This window comes from Coturnix japonica, chromosome 14 (genome assembly GCF_001577835.2).
Source record: "Coturnix japonica isolate 7356 chromosome 14, Coturnix japonica 2.1, whole genome shotgun sequence".
In the NCBI taxonomy this organism is placed as follows: domain Eukaryota; kingdom Metazoa; phylum Chordata; class Aves; order Galliformes; family Phasianidae; genus Coturnix; species Coturnix japonica.
In genome coordinates this window covers 6897186-6921138 of record NC_029529.1, presented here as the reverse complement: position 1 = coordinate 6921138, position 23953 = coordinate 6897186, and the positions used below count along the sequence as shown (strand labels likewise).

The 23953-nt window shown below is 49.3% G+C and overlaps 1 protein-coding gene across 1 annotated transcript; it reads right to left on the bottom strand.

The window, feature by feature from the left end:
* Window positions 1-1420: 1420 nt before the first annotated feature.
* Window positions 1421-23910, bottom strand: USP31 (ubiquitin specific peptidase 31). Its single transcript, XM_015876953.2, has 16 exons — window positions 23237-23910; window positions 17835-17972; window positions 17296-17384; window positions 16133-16225; window positions 15865-16000; window positions 15228-15372; window positions 14265-14448; window positions 13897-14008; window positions 13243-13337; window positions 12677-12754; window positions 12067-12196; window positions 10721-10840; window positions 10320-10545; window positions 9381-9539; window positions 8568-8720; window positions 1421-8049 (listed from the first exon to the last, which is right to left on the bottom strand). Exons 1-16 carry the CDS (start codon window positions 23819-23821, stop codon window positions 6506-6508), a joined length of 3987 nt encoding a protein of 1328 aa, XP_015732439.1. The 5' UTR covers window positions 23822-23910; the 3' UTR covers window positions 1421-6505.
* Window positions 23911-23953: the final 43 nt, after the last annotated feature.

Sequence of the window (23953 nt, the reverse complement as noted above, 5' to 3'; positions counted from 1 at the left end):
ACAGCTCGGCTCAGACTCAATGGTAACTAATGTACAGCCTCTCCTATTGCATTCCTTTGTTAAGGAACTCCTGTCGTTACACCAGGCATGCTGTTCTTTTTGCACTGGACAAAACTAATGTAGAAAAGGTGTCCAAGTCCAGCTCCAGTTTCGGCAGCTCACTCTCAGACACACCAATTTCCATCAGTTAAAGGTGTGGTTACAAAATATGATGACAGCTGAGCAGTCCCCATGCACAGAACATCCATGGTACCGATCCCTCACTGCCAAGTCCAGTCACTAACCGGGTCAGACCGACAGCGAGGCAGTGTCAGCAGGTTTATTAAAAGCTGTTTTTGCTGTAAGAGGGACCAGGTTTATGTTATCATAAATTGTCAACAGTTGGTCAGATCCCCACAGCGAGCAGATCGATATGCAGCAGAGGGGAGAAAGTGCTGAGGAAGGAAAAGCAATGCTCTAATTAGAACAAAATTTAAGAGTCCAGAGGTAGTGATGACAGTGCCTAATACCTTATAATTTATCAACAGCCTCCAATTCTTGGTGTCACTCAGCTTAGAGGCAGCAGTGCAGAACACAGGGTGCAATGCAGCTTGCATGCTATGGGGTTGCACCCCAGCTTGCTCAGGCCCTGCAGACTTTGGGGCCAGGCCATGGGGCCACCAGCCCTCAGGCACAGGGCTGTACCCAGCACCAGGATCCTATGCAATGCTCACCCTCCCCAGCACAGCTCAAGCCCAGCCCAGGGTCAAAACCACCCATAACAGGCACAGAACCCTCACCTGCCCACCTCATTTCTCAACTCCTCATAAACAAGGAGCAATAAAATTGATTCACTTGAAGCTCTGAGTTCTCACATATTTTCCAGTTGCCCCCACCAACCTCCCAGCAAGATGAAGGGAAATGCAGTCTCCCTGTTTAATAAGTGGCCACAAAAAGCCTTCGGGATTGGAGAAATATCAGCAAATATAATAAACAAAAATATATTAACTCTAATCCTGCAAAGCCCTCGGCAATATTAATATCTGTTTAATGTAATCACCTATAAATAAGTGATGACCCCACGATTTGGTATGACATCTGTCAGCCCCATTTCCATACAAGTAATTATGCTCCCTAATAACTAATATAAGCCCAGATCCTTTACACTAGCAAACAGCTGGTGTAACATACGGCCTCTGTGCACTAGAATCCATGCTGGGCTCCATCCCCACGGTGCTCAGCAGCCCTCAGGATGATGCCAGCACTGTGCAGAGCTGGGGCTGCTGTACCCCATGCAGTGTTGTGCAACTACAGGCTGAAAGCAGCACGGTTTAGGAGCAAGGCATGTCCCAAGGACACAGGGTGCAGGGCTGCCCCAACCCCAAAGGACAATGCTGAGGGACAGCCAGAGTGGACTGAAAAACACTCGCTCATGCAGGAGGCCTAGTAATAAATTTATTGTATTTTATTACATTTCCCCCCCCCCTTTTTTTTTTTCCACTGAATTCCAATTCCTCATATTCCCACTCTTCTTTCTGAAAGAAAATGATTTTTCAACACAAAAATAGAAATTCTGCATATTAAAAGTGCATACACCTCGAATAATAAAACATACAAATAAATAATAAAAGGCATTGACACAGTCTCATGCACTTGTCCTCAAATAATTTAAAATTTATGGTACAATGTTCAATCCCAAGTAAAGACAGCCTGCTCTCCAGATTGCTGTACAGTTCAAAAACATTAAAATACAGAAGAGAATATCAAAGGTGTGGGCAAACCCCACGTCCCAGGATCGGCGTACAGTGATGTGACATGCAGTTCAGAACCATAAGATATTCCAGTGTAAAATCTGACGCTGCGTCCCAGAGGAGAAACTACATTTGTAACAGGACTTAAAATTCAATTTTAACCAATGGTGAGGCACAGTTGGTGAGCAAATCTGTACAAATTAATACTTGGAAGGCCACAAGAAAATAATGTAGCCGCTTGTAGCCTGTATTCCCTTGTGTCACCCTACCCAAGGCAATGTAGCACCTAAAAGAATATTTGCTTATTGCACTGCACTAATGCCATACAACACTAACGCTAACCTTCTGGCAGCACGCTGTGCTGCAGGGCCTAGAGTGAAACAGGATTGGTGTTTACACTTAGTTTTAATCTGTGTCTTTAAAATAAAGAAACCACTATCTGCAGATAAACTGAGTGCTATCGCCTTGAAATAAACAGAAGACTTCCTAAACCTTTAGGCCTAAGATAGATACTGTGCAAGTCTTCACGTACCTTTATTTGACAAAGTAAAGCTCCTAATAGTAGATGCTTCATGGTGCTTTTGTTAAGGAAACCACGTAGTAGTGCTTTCATCTCACCACAGATTAAAACTAAATTTCAGTTCCCTCCACAGGTAACGTTGGATGCCGCCAAATTGTTTCTGATCAGGAGGCAATGACAAAGATAGAAAGAAAGATGACAGCAAAACCAATTGGAATGTCACTTCCCACCCCTCTCTACAATGGCTGAGCCCTGGGCACGGCCCATGGGGGGGGGCACGGCTCTGCCCCACAGCCCCTTCTCACCACCCAGAGTGTGTCAGCAAAGGTACACAAAGCAGCAGGCTACATATAGTACGCTGACCAGGATTGCCCTGTTTTAAAACAAACAAACAAAAGAAAACCCCCCAAAAAAATCACACAAAGAAAAAAAAAAAAAAAAAAAGGAAAAGAAAAGGAATAAAGGAAAACAATACAATACAGAAAACCAGTTTGTTCTCATTTCAACATCTCAAATTCCTTTGATATTACGCTGCACTCCAGCCTTGTCAGTTATCCCGAATTCTGCAAAGGAAAGAATCAAAGATGTGCAAATAAAGCAGGAAACCAGGTACATGCTCCTATGTGCCAACATGGCGCTGCACCAAGGAACAGAAGCACAGAGTCAAAGCATGCTCTGGTGCCCACCGAGCAGCTCTGGGTACTGAAAGCACAGACTGTGGTTCATATTAGATGCTTGCATAGATAATAAGTGCATGCATTTGAGTACAGCAAGAGAACTGCCATGCAAAACTGCCTTTGTTACTGAGAAAAAATGGTTGACCATGCTCAAGTTTCAGCTTTGGAAAGCAAACAACTCTGCAGCTAGGAAGGATGAGGGCACTTGCAGTGGAATAAGTGTGTTGTCATTAAGCTGCTAATTTTCTATCCTAAGCATTTTTGTTTGCTTGTTTTTTAACTTAGCCATTTTTGATAAGTTCCAAAGGGTTAACAATTTATACACCCAAAGTGAGACATTTACAGTTTACCGAGAACTGCAGGCACCAAATTGTCTATCAAATGCGATTAATACAAATAAAAGGTGCCCCTTCAATACACATCATCGTCAAAAATGTGCTTATAATTTTGTACACTACTAAACACGATCCAAAAGACAAAGCCCAAAAAGGGTAAAAAATAACTTCTGTAGGTGACTCCAGCAGAGCTCTGGCACTGGGCAGAGGTTTACCCTCCACCACTGGTGCAACCATGGTTTTAACAGCAATCAGGCGTGGTTCTACACCCATTGGGAACACTGCTGCTTCCTGGGCTCACATCCCTCAGCCCTCTCCTATGTGAGGAAGCTCCCACGCTGTTGGGGATCTGTGACACTGAGGAGCAGAGGATGCAGTGGCAGCAGGCAGCTACTTCCCAAACTGCTGTTGTTACTGAATCGACACAGCCAAGAAAGCAGGGACTGAATCTTCCAGGTCCTGTATCTTCCAGGTCCTGTACAGCCAAGCTTTGCACGTTGTCCCTGATGTGTGCCTTATATTCAACAAGAACTACAGCACACCCTGCTACATCAAAGCACTTTGCTTGAGGACAGCCAAAGTCAAGCCCTCCTGAGCCAGAAAAACGTGCTCTAAGACAACAGATCAATGGGAAGGAGAGGGCACTGTCAGCATCAGCTACTCAGCCCACCCTATACTTGTTCATAGCACAATGACTCTGTGCACTACAGCTTGTTTCCAAAGGGACAGGCAGAGATCCAAACAGGCAGCGTGCAGAGAGCAACCAGTGCTGGAGCTGGCAGCGACTGCCATCAGGAAATACGGTAAGCACAGAGAGAAGAGCTGGATGACTTCTCACAGCAGTGCAGAGATTGGACTGTTTCTAACCTCAGCTACAGGAACGCTTGGCACCACGACCTCTCTTTGTCCAACTGGCAGCTCTCATGACCGCTCTCGTGCCCCAAATACAGACATACTAACCGGCACTCAGCAGAACACCAGCTTGGACATGGCTTCAAGTTTCCTTCAGCACAGGCATCAGCAGAAGATACCTCAAAAACCACACAACCAGCTCCCAGTTTCAACTTCCCCAGTGAAAGATGGATGACATGAAAAACGTCACTTGATAAACATAACCTCTCACAAACGTCCCATGATGAAGTGCACAGAAAACTAGGCTCTGTCTTATTAAAAGATATCAAACCAAGTTAGCAGTAGCTTCTGGAATTACATTCTTGCTAGAGGAGTTGTTACAAGAGAAGAGCCAACACGGTGCGAGATCTTAATACAGATAAAATCTTAAATACTTCAATATTGACATTACAGGGAGTAATTTAAGTACCACAATGTGAAGCAAGTCCTATCTGATCTGCTGGATACAACAAAAAGTAATCCAAGAATAATCCCAGTTATACACAGAAGAAGCAAGTAATGCAATCATTGCTTCTTGTTGCTGTACTAAATGAGAAGGAAACAATGCAAGGGAGAAGAAATAGATCAAGACAGCTGTGTTTAGGCTTAAAAACAGTCCAGGGCACAGAGTCCAACACGTTGTATAAACACGCAGGCCACTGGCATTGCTTCTGTGCTGCACAAAGGTAGGCCCTGCAGAGCACAGCTGGGATGGAGCAGAGGCTGTGCTGCAGGTGGGCTCATGGCAGGGGATCAGGGAGCAGCCATGTTCCCAATAGCCCGAGGTGAGGCTCCTTGCAGGGACCCAACAGCAGCTCAGAGTGCAGGTGGAAGAGGCCAGCTGAAAGAAGTGCTGGTTTTGAGGGCCACTCACCGCAGTGCCAACAGAGATGTGCCAGCAGGGCTGCCCACAGCTCAGCCTGGAGAAGCTTTGCCCTATGAGGCAGACAAGCAAACAACAGGCTGCTGCTGTACATAAAGGATATGCAGAGCATTAATAAAAACTCATTCAATTACCCAAAAAAAAAAAAAGAAAAGAAAAAAAGGTTATACCACACATATATAAAAGGACTTGAAGAATCCACCTCCTAGAGTGTGAGGACTCTCCCCTTTCAGAAGGGCATGTAAACAAGGACATCACAAATGCAGTGCTTTACCCCTGACAGAGCCCACCGTGACCACAAGGCCCAGCAGTGCTTCACCCCAGTGCCAGGCAGGGAGGAGCGCAGCAGAGCTCTGCAGCACGGCTGCTCCTCCTCAGCACTCAGGCACCTGCAGCCCACACGGGACAGCTTGTTCAGGGCACGCTCAGAGCAGGCAAAGAAGGTGAGACAACGCTTTGCTTATTTAAGTATTACTCCTATAAACAGCGGATGCCACGTTCACGCTACAATTAAGCATCTAAGCACAGAAGCTTCTTCTCAGGAGGTACAGTGGTGTTCTGTACGGCACCACTGCCATTCAGACACTAAGACAGCTGTCTCCCATGGCACTGTAACAACCTCCACCCTGTACTCTCACAGGTACAAGCCGGTGACCAGCTGCTGCTCAGTGGCTTCCATCATTTAGTATAGGATTTTGGAAGATAGAAAACAATTAAAGAGGACAGGCCAGAGGTTGTCTTAGGTATGGAGAAAGTAAAACTCTCCACAGACACAGCAATAACAGAAAAAAAGAAAGCAGATTACATTTTATGAAAGAAATCTTTCTGCTGTTGGAATGCAAGAATCGTATCTATTACAAAGACATATATAGGCAGACACACAGGTACCTTTCTGTCCATCCACTAATGCTAGTCCCTCCTATACTGGCTGAGTATATACCTGAGAAACAACATTAGTGTTTGAGATATTGCCCTTTAGAAAGCTTGAAAATGGAAGGGAGTAGGGAGAAAGGGCTGAGAGAGAGCGTAAGCAGCGGCAGTCTCTCCTGTCCGGTTTCCTTCTCATCCTCCCAGCACAGAACAAGGCTGCAATCCAACGTGGAAACAACCTGCTCAGAACATGACCTAAGGAATATCAGTTCACAGTCCTACAAAGCACGCCAGTGTCAGTACAACTGGGTTTCAGACTTAGAGCCTGAAAAAAGTTGCTGCATTTTCTACAGAGAGACTCCTGTACAAGTGCTATGGGACAGCTGCGTTCACGTTTGACGATGACTCCAGCCTACTTGCATCAGTGCTGGCTGCCTGTGGCTATTTGGTTTGATGGCAGAATCAAAAGGCGCTTTAACAACTTGCAGTTAACTTCTCCTCAAAACATACATTAGGCACATGAACAAAACAAAACAAAACAAAAAAGAGCTCAGAATAAATTAGCTTCTCAGCAGAAAAGACACCTGGATTGCAGCATTTCACTGAGGTTCCATAGAAGGCCGTACAGACACCTGCATGCTGGAAGGTAACCTTTTCAGTGGCTTGTCTGCAGCTTGCTTGCCACTGGAAGGAGGAGACCGAGCTCCGGGATCTAGCAGGGAAGACTTGGACTTGCGGCTGGATAGCAGAGAATGTTTGTTGGGTGCGGCATCTTTTGGGACAAGTTTTTCTTTTGCAGTAACGTTGGCATTGGTTTGAGAGGCTGGTGGGACACCACCCTTCTCAGATTTGTCCTCCAGCACGTTTTTGCTGGCTGATTTGGAGCTGCCACCCGCTGCCTTTTTCGAGAGCATCGTCGTCTTTCCCAGGTCAGCTGACCTACGGGTCTCCTTCTGCCTTAAGGCTGATTTGAAGAAAGACAATCCTTTCTCTTCTGATTTGCTGTCTCTCTTCAAACCAGAACGCATACCAACATTTGGAGACCGCAGGTTTGCCATGGAGGAGCTCCGCATGTGCTTGCTGTCTACTGCTCTGCTGTCACTCCTGGAGTGGCTGATCCGTGGGGAACTTGTTCTTGAACTGCTGGTAACACTCGTTTTATCCGACCCCAGGCTTACTTTAGAGCCCTCCCTGCTGAGGCTTCGCTCTGAAGTCCGGCTCTTCCCAGCAGAAGAGCCCTTAGTCAATGAGCCTGATGTGGCCTTCTTGGCAGCTGTGGAGGATGGAGAGGAACCTGACTTTTGTTTCTGTTGAGTCAATGGGACAGCCGCCTCAGCAGACTTGGTGCTATGGTCTTTCCTAGCCTGGGTGGGTGCAGGAGACCCATGTCGCCCAGCGGCCCTAGAGGCATCGGTCTTACTCCTCGACCGGGAAACCTTCTGGGAACTCTTGAGGGGAGGAGGAGAAGAGCGAGACACTTTAGACTCTTGGGTAGATAAGACTGTCCTTCCTTTCCTCAAACTTCTGTCTCCCTCAGAAGCTCCCTTGGAGCTGTGAGCCTTCTTTGGGGTTCCCTCTGCTTTCTCTGGAGCCAGTCCTGTCCCACTGGGGGCTTTCACCTCCTTGACTGGAGAGCTATCCACAGAATCACTCTGATCAACAAAGGCGATTTGATTGTTGTTATCAAAAGGGTCCAAAGCAGGGTGGTTCCTGTCTGGCTGTTCAGAACTCTTACCAAGCCCATCTGAAAGATCTGAGCTCGACGTCCTTACAACAGGCTCTTCCCTGAATGCCCCTTCCATGACAGCTAAGGGGGCCCTGCGAGCCGCCTTGTGCTCTCTCCGGCCACCATCACAGGGCTCCAGGTAGCTGCTAGAGAGATTCCTCAAGCTGCCAAAGCAAGAGGTGGAGACTTTATCATCAGCAGCCTCCCCGATCTTCTCCAGGGTGGAAGCAGAAGTGTGTACAGGGGAATCTCCAGAGAAGCGCGACGGAGAGTTGGAGCGCATCTGCAGTTTTGCAGAGAGTGACCACGAGGGTCTGACACCGTTCTCACTCACAGCCAGTGGGCTGGTGACAGAAGATCTGGATGACAAGCTCTGTCGCTGGACACTTCTTACAAAGGGCCGAGTTGAAAAACCTCCTGCAGAGCAAGCAAGCAATGCCATCAGTACTAAAGCCAAGCCTGCAGTCAGTTTATGTCACCCATCCACAAATGCAGCTTCACAGAATGGTTGAGTTGGAAGAAACATTAAAGTCCCCTCAGCCAGCCACTGGCTGGTTACCCTCCACCAACTCAGGCTGCCCAGATCTCCATCCATGGTGTTGGGCACCTCCAGGGGTGGGGCACCAACAGCTCTGGGCTGCTACCTCTGAGATTAGATGTTGGAAAGAAATTCTTTCCTAAATCTCCCCTCTTTAAAACCATTCCCTAAAAGAGTCAGACAGAGACACCTACACCACACACCTGTCTCTTCATGCCTGCTTCAGGCACAATTGTCTTGCACAAAAGCTAAAGGATTCAACATGTGCTCACCTCCCCCCAGCTGCTAATGGAACTGTCCCCTATAGGCAACTTGGAATTGAAAGACTGGCAGCCTGAGAGTTTTTCTTTTCTTGACCCAGGTCACCCTCCCTGTGCACCTCAGCATTGATACACACCGTCATCCTCACTCCTTTCTCCAGTCAGCTCCACTGATTCTGAGAGCGAAGCCAGAGACGTACGCCGTGATGAGGCTGCAGAAGCAATGCTGGGCTGCTTGCTGCCAGGAAGACGGCTAACCCAGTGCTCACAGAGTGAGGAGCTCGTGGAGCCTGCAAGGAACAGGGCAGAGACATCAGGCCAGGAGCATGAAGCTGCAAAACACGTGAACCCCTAGGAAGATCAGCGTCAGGTATGTACTGCACCAGCTTCAATAGGCTCTGGGACTGTCTCACGTAGCCACAGTGATAAATCTCTATTCACACATAGTTATGGTCACAAACAAAAGAGATAATTATACTTGTCCCAGCATGTTGTGAATTAAAAGGATTAACATCGCAGCATACAGGCAGAGGACAGTCCTTGAGCTGCCACAGGAAAACTGTGCAAATCCTTTTCTTCCCAAAGGCAAGTCACCAAACCTTTACCTCCCCCTGCTCACCCCAGGTTCCAAACCAATACATTCAGCTGCCAGCTGCACTGCTAGTGCAAATGAACCAGGCCCATTGCTATAGCATAGTGGTTTCTATGCAGGCAGCTCTGAGCACATGGCAGCAGAAGGGGCTCCCGCATGTCCACAGCTCACTTGTCATAATTAGCCAAGAGAGGGTGGGGGGTCAGAACACGTGGAAAGCTGCCCATGTCTCCCATGCGTAGCAGAGGACTCATACCAGCTCACTGTGAACTCTGAGTCAGAGAGCTGAGCAGAGAAATTATTCAGTTCTATGCAGAACAAATGATAACCATTTCCTGACAGAGCCAACAGGGCTTACCTGCCACAGAGCTGTTAGCAGACCACGATGGGATTGCTGTGCGTCTCTGGTAGAAAAGAATATACGCTGTCTGCTTGCAGACTTCATTTTCAGAGAGCTGCTGAACATCACTGTCATCAAAGCAGTACCACTGGCCATCAACCGAGTTTTTGCAATATGCTGAGAGAAACATTACCATTACTTTCCTCACTCCTACTACTCTCTCGTTTGCTGTATGATAAGGTTGTGCTTTAATTATGTGCTCTGATGGACTCAGAGGAGAATGAAAGGAATGGATTTATTCATGTAACACATCCTCTTCCAGCCTGACTAGCAAGAAGGAAGCCTGAGATGACCAGAATGCAACAAGCAGCTCACATTTCAGGATGGCCTTTTCTCAGTATTGCTGCTCAGAACAGAACGCCACTTGGGGTGGCTTCAGTCATTTCTTGTTCTGTTATTTGTGGCAGGCTGCTTCCATCAGTGAATCTCCTCCTGCCTGAGCCCACCCAAGACAATGTGGCCCAGAGGCATCCATCTGAAGTCAAAACCAAACACGTACATTTTCTGTGCTGAAGCCATTCAGATCCTATAACCATCACAGAGCTATCGAAAAATGCAAAGAGGGATACATATGTGGGCTGTGCACACAGGCTATGTGCAAATACTTTATATATAATAGTTGCTTGCAACTATAGAAGTCAGAAAGAACATTTTTGAAACATGGTGACATTACTCCCAAGGGAAAATTTTGCAGAAAAGAATGTACAGTAGGATCTACAGGGTCTAAAGCCATTGTTCCATTTCCCGGAGTCATAAAAGTTACCCTTCCAGTATTAAATAGCAAGCCCTTATGAGCTGTGTTAGGTCATTTTGTCAAAGAAGAGAAAGAAGCCACAGACAGAATAGAAAAGATAACTGTTTTCTTTCTGAAAGGGCATAATATTGTAGGAAACTTGCCTGTATAGTGTCCCCCTTGCATGGTGCCGTGATGATTGCAGACTGCGTACAGGTCATAGATATAGTCCTCAGGATCCCTCCCGAGACCATAAGGTCGCCTCCAGGGTGACCAGTGGGATGGCAGACTCCAGCTGCTCTGACTGCGCTTAACAACGTGAGGGGTCATGTCCAAACCGCTCAAGGGAAATTTAACCATGTTTTGAAGTTTCATCCTTCGGTCTCCTTCCTGTGCAAAGAGAGGACAGCATGAACTGCAGTGACAGCAAGGCCAGCATCCTTGGGGAAAACAAAAGCCAGGAGAGAAATGCACAGGAACAAGCAGAGCTGCTGAAGAGGTGCTCTTGTCAGGTCACTCTGTGGCTAAACAAGCAGTCCTCCAGCATCACTGCAGACATCCTTACCTGCCTAAACCTTTTGAGGTGTATGATGAGAACATCAGGTAAGGTCCAGAGGCTCAGTGTAATGCTACCCTGCTGTAACTGCTTGCAGTGTGGGCATCGCCATGCATCATCTGGGGCAAGCTACAAGAAAGAGGCATGAGCTGGTATTAGTTTCCAAATTCCAAGGCAGCAGCCACTGCTTCTTCACTGGCCAAGGCTCAACACTGGCACTGATCCACAAATCCCAACTACCTCCAGCCATTCATCAAGCTTCAGGGTTCCCGGTGATGCCTTTCAAAATAACAAGGCAGAATTCACCTATAGCTGCTGTGCATGTTAATTACTTCCACTTTTCAAAGTCCACAGTCCCTTAGAAATGAACAAAAAACAAACGAAGCTCTGAGTAGAGTTATCCTCACAAGAAAACCAGCAGCAGAAAAGGCAACTGAACAAAAGGAATACTGGCATACTTCAAATTGCATCTCTGATACCATGCTGCCCTCTGAGAATCCTTTTACTCCTTATGTGCCAATAGCCCAGGCTTACAAGCTACAGAAACTTGCATTGTCCACTAAGGAGAATGTATCATTTCAAAGACACAAGCATGACAAACACCTCCGTCCAGAGCCCCATGCTCAGGAAATTCAGAAGGCAGAGAGCTATAAAGCTGTCAGACAGTGTTTCTTTCACTCCTAAAAGAAGCAACCAAAGGGGCTCCAAAATAATTAAGGCTCACTCCAGGGTCCACAGTCTCCCTCAGGGACCATCCCTTTTTACAGCAGATTACAGACCTCTGTCAAAGACACACATGCATGTTCCAAGCAAGTTCCAGATCAGACCCATCTCGAACCTGCCCTGTGGTACACTATTGCTTCTGCCCACTTCACCTCCTCGCATCAAGAGCTGAGCTGGAGGAGGAGAGCAGCCAGTCCCTGGGTGGCTGTGCAGCAGGACCCTGCTCAGCACAGGCTGCCTTGAGCCTGCTGCTGCCTCGCTCAGCACTGGGAGAGCATAACTGTTCCAACACAGAGCTGCACGTTCCCACAAAGATGCCACAATGTTTTAATCCTTTATCTGTATGCCAGAAAAAGACACTGCTGTTTCACAGGAGGAAACAGGAGCTTGTTCTTCTATTCTGCAGTGATAAAATCAAGGGTGGAGAAGGAACAGTACTGCCCTCAGCTTTCTCCTCACTGCAGAAAAACTGCTAGCAGGACTGCTAACTAGTGCTGTGTTAACAAATTTATTCTCCTGCCTCAACAAATCAGTACTTGCAGAAAACAGCTACACTGCTGAGTATGCCATTCAGGCAGCACACAGACCAACCAGACATACAGTGACATGGCTGCCATACAGTCTAGTCCTACCTGCTCCTCTTTGGTGTACAGTTGGAAACATTGAGATAAAGTGCAGGTCTGAGGTTGGTGATGAAGCTCTCTCTGCTGGCGGACGCTTTCAGAGTCTGGAATATACTCATCCTCTGTGTTCACAAACAAGCTGCGGAGATACAACACATTTTTACCAGCAGAGCCACCTGCTTTCCCCTTCTGCCACTGAGCTTTTGTGGAAATACAAGTAGAATTAGCACCCTTTTCCTGGATTTGCCTTTTTACATATGAGCAAGAACTGCCTGGAAACAGATCCCACCAGAGGAACATAACTGAACACAGGAACAAACAGCTTTGGTAGAAAAAGCTGCTCACTGCCCACAGAATCTCTCAAGTGAATATAATTCCTGAAGGAAGGAGCCACAAGTGAGACACAGGCTCTATAATTCAGACACCCCCCCAGCTACAGAGCAAAGGGCTCCATAAGCCAGAGCAAGCCCAGCACATACAACCCTTGCCTGCCCCCCACCAACAGCAGCCAGGGCATGGGTGCAGGTTCTGAGGTCTGGTGCGTGCTGGGAGATCCCAGTTTATACAGTGCCACAAGCCAGAGGTCAACACACTTCACAGCTTTCTATTTCATACTTACAAATCTTTCGTTTCTTTGTCCCATTCTACAACCAATTTCACATGAGCAGTTCCCCCCTGTCCACAAGACTTCAACGCCCTGGAGAAGAAAAGACAAGTTAGAGCACCTTGGAATCTGACACCTACATTATCTTCCATATGTATATAACTTCTTTCCCTTTGCCTTCCCCATTGCCATCCAGATCAAGTTTAAAAGGAATTCACACAGCAAAAAGCTTGGCAAAGAGAGAACTGTATTTACTTAAGTACTTAGTTCTGGAAATGAATGTGTGTTTATTTATGGAACATGCACCTAAAAAAAAGAAACAATCTTCTGAAGATCAGTCAAGGAAAAAAAAAAAAGCCTGTGGGGGATGCTTACATTCTCTTCTCCATTTGCAAAGACAGAGTCCAGATGGCAAGGCACACCACTGAGCAATCCTGACAACTCCTTGAGGATGCCCAGCCACTCCTCTGCTCCTGGTTCACCCACACACATCCACACCGGGACTGCCCCCTTCCATGCGGCTGCACTCCAGCTCCCAGCTGACAAACCTCTCCCCACCCTGGAGGAGCAGCACCACCTACCTTTCCACTGTTGGATGGCAGAGAGGCCGCTCCTCCTGAGGTAGCAAATACGTTATGCCCACAACACTGACCACTCGCAAGCTGAATGGGCAGACCTGCAGCAAGACAGCAGAAGCCATGTAAACAACTCCAACACAAGTTACCTTGCTCCCAACTTGGACAGACACTGAGTTTAACTCAAAGCAGGTTTTCCATAAGAGTATCCAAGCTCCAATTATGCGAGGCAGCTAGAAGAAGGGTACAGACAGCAGCTGATGTTCCATACCCAGACCACCACTGCAGTGACCAGACAACTGCCCCCTCACATCACTGCTCAGAGAGCTCTCAGCACAAACACACAACCACTAAGCAAATTCCACACTTTCCTTACGGCAAGCACCACCAGTCAGGGGATTTCTAGTGCTGACAGCAGCACTCATTTTTCAAGTGCCTCTTGGGGGTAGGGAAGGATGCAAGGCATGTAATTTCTTCACCTGACCAATCTACTCTTACTTGGAATACTCAGCAACTAGCACAGGTGACTTGGACATTATTGCACAAACAAATATGGGAAAGCATCAGCACAGCACGTGCATTGCTTGCAGTAAACAGGTTTCCTGGTCAGGTCATCACACAGCACAGGACACGCCATAGAAACTGAGCCATATGCCTCACCTGCAAGCAGGCTGCAGGCCGCAGGAAATACTGCATCTTCTCCAAGATCTCCTTCTGCAGAATATCCCAAGCAATTGTTTTTTCCAAATGCAACACAAAGGGCAAGCCAAACCTAGACAATGGAGGAGCGTTTGAGGAAGAAATTACAAGATTGTTCTTTTCAGTAACCCAGTCCCCAAACTAGAACAGTGTCACTCTGCTCCTACAGAAACTCCTCAGAAACAAGGCATTCAGCACAGCCTTGCCAAGGTCACTTCTCTTTCCCCCACCCCTGAATGCACTTGTGTTTTCAACTACTCAGTGAGGAAAACACAGGTCATTCAGGAAACAGCCACAACAGTCAGCCTGACGGGGAAGCTGGCACTCACCTTCTGCTCTGCTGTCCAGTGCACGCTCTGTTACACACCAGCAAGACAATCTTGTCACTTGCTCCTTGTCTAGTAGAGGACTGTTCCAGTTTTCCAGACACCACTGTTCCTTGAGAGTACAATACTGTTCGTGACTGTTCAGTGCTGTATTTTAAGTTATTCAGGTTATTGTTCACATGTATTCCTGAAGAAGTAGTAGAAATAAATTACTTCATTATATCATTTACAATGTGCATCCCTCTGGGAAACCTTCCTTGGGCATCAGGGAGCAGGTCACTATGGAATAGAAACTCACCATCTTTATTCGACTAACACAAAGGCTTCAAAGAGCAATTACTTTTCATGGTGACTACTACTTTACAGAGAAAAATTAGATGCAAGTGCTCACCTAACTGATTTTTCACAGTAATTTGTGCAAATACTCATAGCTTGTCTGCCCGCATGAAAAGCTGAAGTGACAGAAACTCTACTTGTTACATTCAATAGGAAAATTTACCTTTGATTACCCTCTGTCCACCCAGGATGCAATTACTCCCTTTCTCTGAGAGAGAGATAGAAAAACCGCATTTCTTGAGCTTTAATAGAGAAAAGTGCTTGCTCATTCCTGAGCCTGTTCATTCATCATTGACAATCTGATTTTAAATAACATGATTTTGGTGGCTTGATCTGGTCCTTAGAAGACCTTTAAACGAAAACTAAGCAGATATCAAATTAAGCCAGCCAGGCCTGCAGAACAAGCCCAGGAAGAGGAAGAAAGTCACGTACATCGCTTCTTGATAACCTCCCAGCTGGCACCACCACTACACCTACTGGAATGAGACTGGACAAAGCCAGAGCCTAAATCAATACACCAGAGAAGTGACTATTTGTAGGACATAAATTATTGAGTGAGTTCTCTTCCAAAAATCAAACCTCTCTCATCTAATCACCTGGGGTAGGCACAAACCAGTGCTTTCCACTTACCTCTCTGACTAAGGATACCCTCAGGCCTAAAGATTTCCGGGGTCTCAAAGGCAAAAATGCAGTCACTTTCATGAATTGTGTCCAGGTCATCAGTGTCACAGAAGGAACGATGAAACCCATCATAGTACATCTCCGTCAGCACAATCTAGAGCCAGCAGAAGCAAAAACCCATGAAGCCACCATCACCCAGTCCTGCTGAGCTGCCCCATCCCTCTCTCAGCACAGGCTGCCTGCTGCAGAGTGCATTCTTCAAAGTCTCATGTGCTGGCCCAGAGCGAGGAGTAGGGAAGAGGGCTGTCGCAGAGTAGAAGCCAAAGCAATGGCAGCATGCGGGGGGTTTAGTGGGATCTGACAGCCTTCTTGGAACTCCTCCTGTACCCATAGGCGCCTGACAGTTCCCCGATAAATAAAAACCACAGGGTTATTGGGCAGCACAGCACAAAGTCTGTGCAGGAGGTGATCCTAACACCTAGATTTTGAGAAGTCAGCCGACAGGAAAAAGCAGGATCCAGGATATCACCACACTGCTATGGATTGCAAATTGCAATTCTACACATCCAACACTGCTTGCACACGGGATGAATGCCACAGTATTGGCCTCTTTTGGCAGGAGAGCTCAGGCAAGACCAGTCCTTACCTGCTCGGTGGGTATCTTGGTTTCTGAGGACACAGCCTCCCGCAGCCTGGCCACCGTCCCAGCGATGGGTACTGCCACCCCAATGCGCATGCAGTGGGAGCACTTCCCCTGGTACACCACAGTGACGTATAGTGGCCTGCAGAAAGCACAGACAGGTCAGAGGACCTCAGGCACAGGCTTTACAGCACCCAAAGGGGAATTAGCCTGACCAGAGTCTCATTGCAATGTGGGAAACAGACAACATACACTTCAAGACACTGTTACATACCGCGTGTGAGGCAATGGAATCGGCAGAGAGATGCAAAGAAAAGGGTCAAAGGTGTTGCTCTGCTTCTGGCAATGAGGGCACGTCAGAGAGGACCTGGTACAGACACCAATAACAGGACAGTTATACATCCTTTCATTGGGAATGGATAAATCATACATCATAAATAACCATCCTCATGTGTCACACTTTTCTTCCTCTATACAAAGTGGCTCAGCACAGAAACAGAACAGACATAATTGCTGTAAGAGAAGGATACTGAATTTCTAGATAATTTCAAAGTAATTAGCCTCAAAGTTCATTACAGGGCATGCGAGGAAAAGACTTCACTCAAGACACCGAACTGGGCTTTGAGTAAGCATCACTCCAAGATTAATAATTCACCCACAGCAGCTCCAACATGAAAGACCTGAAAGGATTTTCTCTTTGAAGAGAGGTGAAGTGATGGGAAGGAGACTGTGACATTCAGCACTGCAGGAGCAAAGATCTCTTACTCAGAAGGGGATAACTCCCAACACGCCTCTCTTTCCAAATCAACCTGCACCTAACACTGGCAGTGTTTTACACTAGACATAAGGCAAGAACTGGGGAGAATGCCCAGTAATTCAAGTTCCTATAGCGACACAGATACAGGACATTGAGGAACACTGGAATTAGTTCTGCACTAGTTCTGAAATTAGAAAGCTCACTTCCCAGAAGTATGAGAAACTCATGGGAAATAACCTGAAGGGACTCTGAAAGATTCAGCTCAGGATACCCAAGTGCCAGATAACAAGAACTCTGCAAGGTGCCTGGGATCCATCTGCAACTCCCCAGCGGTCTCCAGGCACCTCTGCACCTTGCTGCAGGTTCTTGCCTCTGAGCGGGCAGGGTGAGCTCCACAGCACTGAGCACCCCAGGCCTTTGCTCTGTTAAGCACTGCCTTGTTTTCAGGCTGCGTCATGGCAGGTGGCGAAGGGGTACATACTGTAGAATATACCATATTTGAAGTAATCAAACTCTTTCTCTCTCCCTTCTGGTGAAAGATCCTAGTGCAATTTTTATTCAGCAAAAATTCAGGAACATCTGTTAACAGTCCCAACTGTATTGTGAGCCAGCGTCATGGCACAATTAAACTGGGGTCACCAGTGCGTGCAATAACGCCTCAGAATGTACAAATGTCCTACCTGTACTGGGCTTGAAAGAGTTCCTGCACGAAAGTACTACTGATGGGAAAGGCTGGTCCCTCAAGCAGCACATCATCCTCCAGCGGTGGCTAAAAGAAAAGAAGAAACCCCAGAAGCATAGCCAAGCGTGTAGGTGTGCATCAGCTGACTCCAGCACTCCTAGCCAAATCTGTGCCCTCCCTGACCAGAAACATCAGGAAAGCGTCCAAGATTTTTAAGCAGTGCTCTTTGCCCACACAGGTGGTCAGGGCCCCTGTGACCGCAGGACAGGCAGGGGTCTTGCACCAGATGCAAGGCTGGCAGCATTTACTCTGAGTGTCAGCATTCTCTAAGGGTTGCGTCAGGGATCCTGTGCCAGGGATTACTGAAACAGCTAGCTATATTCACAGGGCCAGAAACAAACAGCATTTGAACACAAGCTTTTGTCTCATTCGAACCAACGGAGTTCAGGCACCAACAGGCAGATTTGATTTGAAGAGAAAGATTGCATGCCAAGCGACAGCTGATCTCCCACGTAGGTTGTCAGCAGAATTCCTTACCTTGAGCGGAGGCATGCCGCTGTAATTCACCGCGTTGTTCAGATCCTCGTGGACTCTGTCTAGGAGCCAAAGCAGGAACTCCTGCGCGTCGTGCTGGGCATTCCCACGGTACTGCATGGCATTCTTGGACACAATGTTCTGCAGAGGAACAGAGACTGCATGCAGTAAGACAACTGGCACTACTCCGGATAAGCTTTCAGGAGTCTGAGGATGTAATTTACACTTGGATTTCCAGAAAAGCCATCTCAGGAGAAGAGCAGCACGCCCAAGGGATTTGCTCAAATCTGTTTTTCTTCCGGACACAAATGGGAAGGGCTTGAAAATTCACCAGCAACAGAAATCTGCACTTCCACAGGCCAGCCCCTGCCCTGCAGCTCCAAGACACCTTCCACAATGCTGACAATTGTGCTGAGCCCCAGCCAGGACACACGAGCCTCTTCCTCCCCACACAGAAGCCAGGAGGCTCAGAGGCATCCTTCCCAACATGAGCAATCAGCATCAGGAGGTGCCTCGTGTGCTGCAGCTCCCTGATCTCACTTTCACCTTCCCTACAGCACTGGGACAGACAGCTCTGTGTGCAGGTGGCATGGTACAGCCCCAGGGGACAGGAACCATGCACTACCACCAAGCACCCTGACTGAATGCTCTCCAAAGTAACAGGACATGATGGGCTGAACCTGGAAAGTTACAAACTGAGGAGAAAGTAACCTCTGCTGCAGGGAAAAACAAAAAACAGCTTTTCCTGCTTCTTCAGGGACGCAGGGAGCACTGAAGTGACACAATGCTGGCACCAGCCACATGCAGCACAAAGGCACAGCAGCCCTGCACCCTGGCAGCACCAGACACACTGCATGCCCACCACAAACCTCCTTCATTTCTCTAATCAGACTTCACAACAGATTTGAGAAGGGGATGGGCTGCTTGCTTTATCCCTCTAAAAATGGGGTCACCAGAAGGGAAGGGTGATGAGAAAGACAGGGAAGGACCGACAGACACATATTCTCTATCCTCTATAATCCGTCCACCTGCCTCAAGGCAGCAAAACAAGGGAAAACAGAAATAATCTGCTCTCATTACACATGTGCATGCTCTTCTGACAGGGGATTTCCTGCCCCTGCAGGCACAAGGGCCAGGACCCTCCCAGCTCAAACACACCAACATGTTGCTAAAGCAGCGAGCAGTGTCCTGAGAACAGCCACTGTGCACAGAGCTGGCCATTCCACTTCAGACAGGGTTGAAGGTGAGAGCACCCTGAGTGCCAAGGAACTCTGGACTCCCAGCAAGGACTGATTTCTCACTGTCCCCTCCCAGCACCACTGGCACAGTTCTGGCAAAGACCTGGGTGCTGGATCCTGTGTGCACCAAGGGCTGCCTGCAGGTTGCAGTCTGCGCTCCCAAACCACTCCAGCACCAGCAGCGTGCTCCCAGTGTTCCTCCTGCTTCCTGCTGCCACTGCTACAAACAGATTTGTTCTTGTTTGAACCATACAATAAAGCAGCAGCAATTGAGACTGGCTGCAAATAAGGAGTTAAGAAGCAAATGGTTTAAACATGCATAAAAACACATTAAGAATAGCACATCCACCAGACTCCTAGCCTTTAATCCCCTGCCCCTAATCTGGGCTGCAAGCAGAGGTGGCACATCCCACCAGGCTCCATCTCACAGGGCAATGCAGCTGCTCCAGCTGTGAGCAGCAGTGTGGGAATGGGCTCTGGGGCCCCACCACCCTCAGCCAGCAGGATGAGATCCTCCCAGCACTCAGACACCCTGAATGGAAGCAGCACTACTGGAAGAGAGAAAGGGGAAATTACAACTTGTGTTGATCGCAGATATCCAGCCCCCTAATGCAAGGACCCCACAACCAAGTCCCTGTCTGTCCATAAAGCTGATTTACAGCAAAGATGCATTACCGTTTTTATCAGTCCAATGAAAGTTTAATCATCTATTGCTCTAAATAGATGCCATAAATAAAGCCAACCATAGCTGAACCACCAGACACTCCTTTGCTGCTGTGCTTCTTCCAGGTGGCAAAGACAACTGAAGGGAAAATGTCAGCCTGCTGTTTTCCAGTGTGCCTCTGATAGGAAGCAGCTGCTGAAAGGTCTGTAGACATGAATGGATGGAACTGGCTCATGACACAATGAAACAATGACACACGTGAGCAGGAAAAGAGCCTATTATTTGTCTGTCATCGAACATTGTGAAGTTGGGCTCAGGCAGAGATTGTGTTGTTTTTAAATCCCAGACAGCTTTGTGTTTGGGTAGCTTCTAAACAGACACCTCACGAAGAGGTCGCACACACAAACATGGCAACTTCCCCTCTCCAAGAGAGATTTCCTCTCCAGGGAAAGCAAAACCTGGGAAACAACAGCTCCAACCTGGCAGCCATCCACAGCCCTGAGGACAGTGCCAAGGCCACCATGGTTGGGGGTGTCGTGAACCAACTATGGGGGCATGGACCCAATGCCAACACAGACCTGCTGCAGGGGGTAGAGCAGCCAGGAGAGCTGCCCAGGCACAGGGCAGTGGCACCACAGACACAGAAGGAACACGGGGACTGCAGCTGGAAGGATGGATGGGCAATGCCAACTGGGGCAAGCACCTTGAAACCCCATGGCACCCAGTTCTGCCTGCTCCAGGAACACAGATATCATGGGGCCAGGTCACAGCTGGGGGGGCCAAGCACCACTGCCCTCCTCTCTCAGAGCAGGGGGCCAAGGACTGGTTGTGTCCATAGGACACAACATAGCTCCACAGGTTGCAGACATTCAGATCCCACAGATACGTAACACAACCAATGGGCCACTCATCCCAGGTGCAATATTTACACTGAGAGCTTTCCAAAACACCAGCACTGTGACACTAAGTTACACACTGCTATTATTGTTACTGGTAGCACGGGTTTATAAAGGAAAAAAAAAATAGAAATGACAATATTTACTTGGCACAATAATCCCTGCTCCACTAACAGGGATTTGCTTTGGGTCCAGTTCTAATTCTGATAATCCAACTCCATCCCGTTCCTATGGCTGGGCTGTATTTGCTGTACACGCTACAGGCAGTTTCATCTTGTAGGGCAGGAAAAGAAACCGGGACAGCACGAGTACAGCAGGGCCCTGGAGAACGTCAGAGAGCTCCAGTGTGCAGCCAGCCTAGTGATGAGGAAAGCCTCAGAACAGCAAATAACTACACCATCCACAGGAGATCACAACTCCAGGAAAGACAAAGGCAGAGGATCTGGATACAGGGTATACAATTTTCAAGCCCAGTAAGTTTCAATAGAAGCTCTCCCCCCGCAGCCCCTCCACTCCTGGCACAAAGGGCACTCTGTCCCTGCAGCTGATGGACAAAGCTCTGGGGGAGAGCGGGACAGAGCCCTGCAAACAACGAGCCCCAAGCACGGCTACTGCTGACACAATGAGTGTTTGCTGCTATTGTCACATCATCACAAAGGGAAAAAGGAAGCGCAGGCTGCAATATTGGTCCCAGTTATGAAAGCAGCGGTTCTGTTTAGGCAGGAAAATAAAAACCACTGCACACCAGGAGAAAGAGGTTGCTCAAACAACTGTAAAAGAGCACAAGGCCAGAGGGGAGGTCACCCCAAACTGCACCTGCCTCCTCCACCACAGTGCAGAACATCCCCTCCTGGGAAACCCATAGAGGAAACAGCCCCACAGCCCCTTTCCCATCAACCCCAAAGGCCTCCATCCTGAATGGCCCAGAGAAGCCTTCCATCAAAGCACCATCTTCCCTACCCCAAGAACAAAGCCTACAGATGTCAGAACAAGCCAAGAGATAATACTTATCCTGTATCCTAAAAGGCGCTTAGCACCTGCAGATAAGCACTCAGAGATCAGAAACTGTCTTTACCCCATTATACCCAGCACCACAATAAAAATCCCCCGCTCCTACTGCTTAGCACTGCCTAAAGAGCTTTGCCAGCAGCAAATAAACATGAGTGTCAGTAAGCACTGCTATAGGAGTGAAAGTGCAGAACGACTCCTAAAAACACTTCTCACTGTTTCAAACAGAAAAGAAACAGGCTTTGAAGGATGTTCTCAGGGGGAAAACAGCAGTGAAAGCATCAGCCTTCACCTTCCTTACGTGTGAGCCTCTTGTTTACACCTTTATATAAACCATGCTAACCTGATGAAGAAAGTTTTAATTAAGAACAGTGAATGTAATAGCAGGTTCGTGCTACTTAACTGTCTTCATAGGCATTCATTTACTACTGAAACTGACCCCAGTGAGGAAGCAGCCACACGCTCACCTCAAAGCTGAGGCTGCTCTGAGCTCACCCTGGGCACAGCCCTGGGGCCCACTGCACTACACTCCCAGTACCAGCTTTGAGGCCCAGTGGCGGTGCCTGATGGCTCCAGTTCCCCCAGCACGGACCAGGCACGCAGTCATTTACTGTCAGCGATGATGGCCAGCAGGCAAAGTAAATTCCATGATTAGAAGAACTTGGAACGCAGCCTGAGCTGAATGCATGGCTCTGTTTCCCTTCTTGTTCTGCCACTCCTATCCAAGCACCTCTACTCCAAGCCCGCACATAGGGCTTCTTCACCTCAGGGCAGCTTTGCCTCCTCAAGTCTCCCATCATTATATGAGAAATTCACCACTGCTGCTGTCAGGGAGCCCTCACAAGTTGGGGAGCAGTTCTAGCAGAGCCACAAGGGAGGTGGCAGCACCTCATGCTCTCCACCAGATGTTGGGCCTCATTTTTCCTACAGCATCCCAAGGTGTCTGTGACCCACAGCTGCACAGAGTGCACCTGCTACAAGGCTCACCTGGGACAGCGTGCTAGACACAGCCAGGGACAGAGCCCTCAGTGCCCCAGCAGCACCATGGGGGGACAGAGGGGGTCAGGCCCCCCTCCCATGCCAGCAGTCCTATACAGCAGCGAGCTGCAGCCGGGCACCACAGCATGACAGGCATGAAACAGCAAAACGGGCACCTCCAGCATCAGGCACAAAGCTGCTGGTGGCTTCAGTGTGCAGTGGAAAGCAACAGGCTGTGTGCTGCACGGAGACCGGGGCTTCTGCTCCTCCTGAGGGGGTGGGCAGCCACGAACACTCCTCGTTGTGCACCCAGAGCAGCAACAAACCTTCCACATCCAATGTTGTGAGCGTCCAGCTGGCTGCGGGACACGGAGCAGCGTGGGGGAGAACCTGTTTATTAGTGTCAGCCTAAACACGGCCCTGGCACGTGGGAAGCAGCGCGAAGCCACCGGGCCTCCACCATAGAACCCTATTGCCGGCCGTGCAGCTCCGGCCGTACAGCTCCCATCGCACACGGCAGCGGCCCGGCCAGGCCCAAACCCCGAGCCGTGCCCAGGCCCGAGGCCCACCGAGCGGACCCGCAGGGCCGGGCCGCAGGTCCCCGCTGCCATCCCGGCTCACCTTGAAGTCCCGGCTGTGTTGCGGGGTGTATTCCAGCGTCCACAGCGCCCGCACCAGCTGCGCCAGCTGCTCCGTCACCTCTCCGGGCGCCGGGGGCGGCGGGCCGGGCTCCGCGGGGCCGCGGAACTGCTCGAGAGCCAGGAACTCTGCGAACAGCTCGGTGTTACTGAGGCACTGCAGGATGGCGTTCATGAAGCAGGTGTTGCCGTGGTTGCGCAGCCCCGCCACGCCGGGCACCGCCTCGGATCCGCGCTCCGGTGCCGGGGGCTCGGGGCGGCCCGGCGGGAGGCAGCTGCTCAGGCCGCCGGCGGCTCGAGGCGGGGGCAGGCGCGGGGCCTGCGGACCGCGGGGCTCGGGCTCGCTGCTGTAATGCGACAGCGTGGACAGGGTCTTCAGCACGCGGCTCATGAAGCCGCCGAGCGACCGCCCCGGAGCCGCGGACGGGGAGGAGGAGGAGGAGGCGGCGGATGGAGCCGGGGACGGGGCCGCGCCGCCGCCCGCCGCCCTCCCGCGGAAGAGCCGCTTGCTGAAGGAGCGCTTCTCCTTGGCGCTGCCCGCCGGCCCGGGGCCGCTCACCCGCGACATGACCGGGCGGCGCCGCGCGCATCCCCACCGCCCGCCCGGCCAGGCCCGCTCCGCTCCGGGCGGCCCGACACCTCACGGCGCCGCCATGCGGCGGGCGGGGCGGGGCGAGGGGTCACGTGTCCGCGCCGCCAT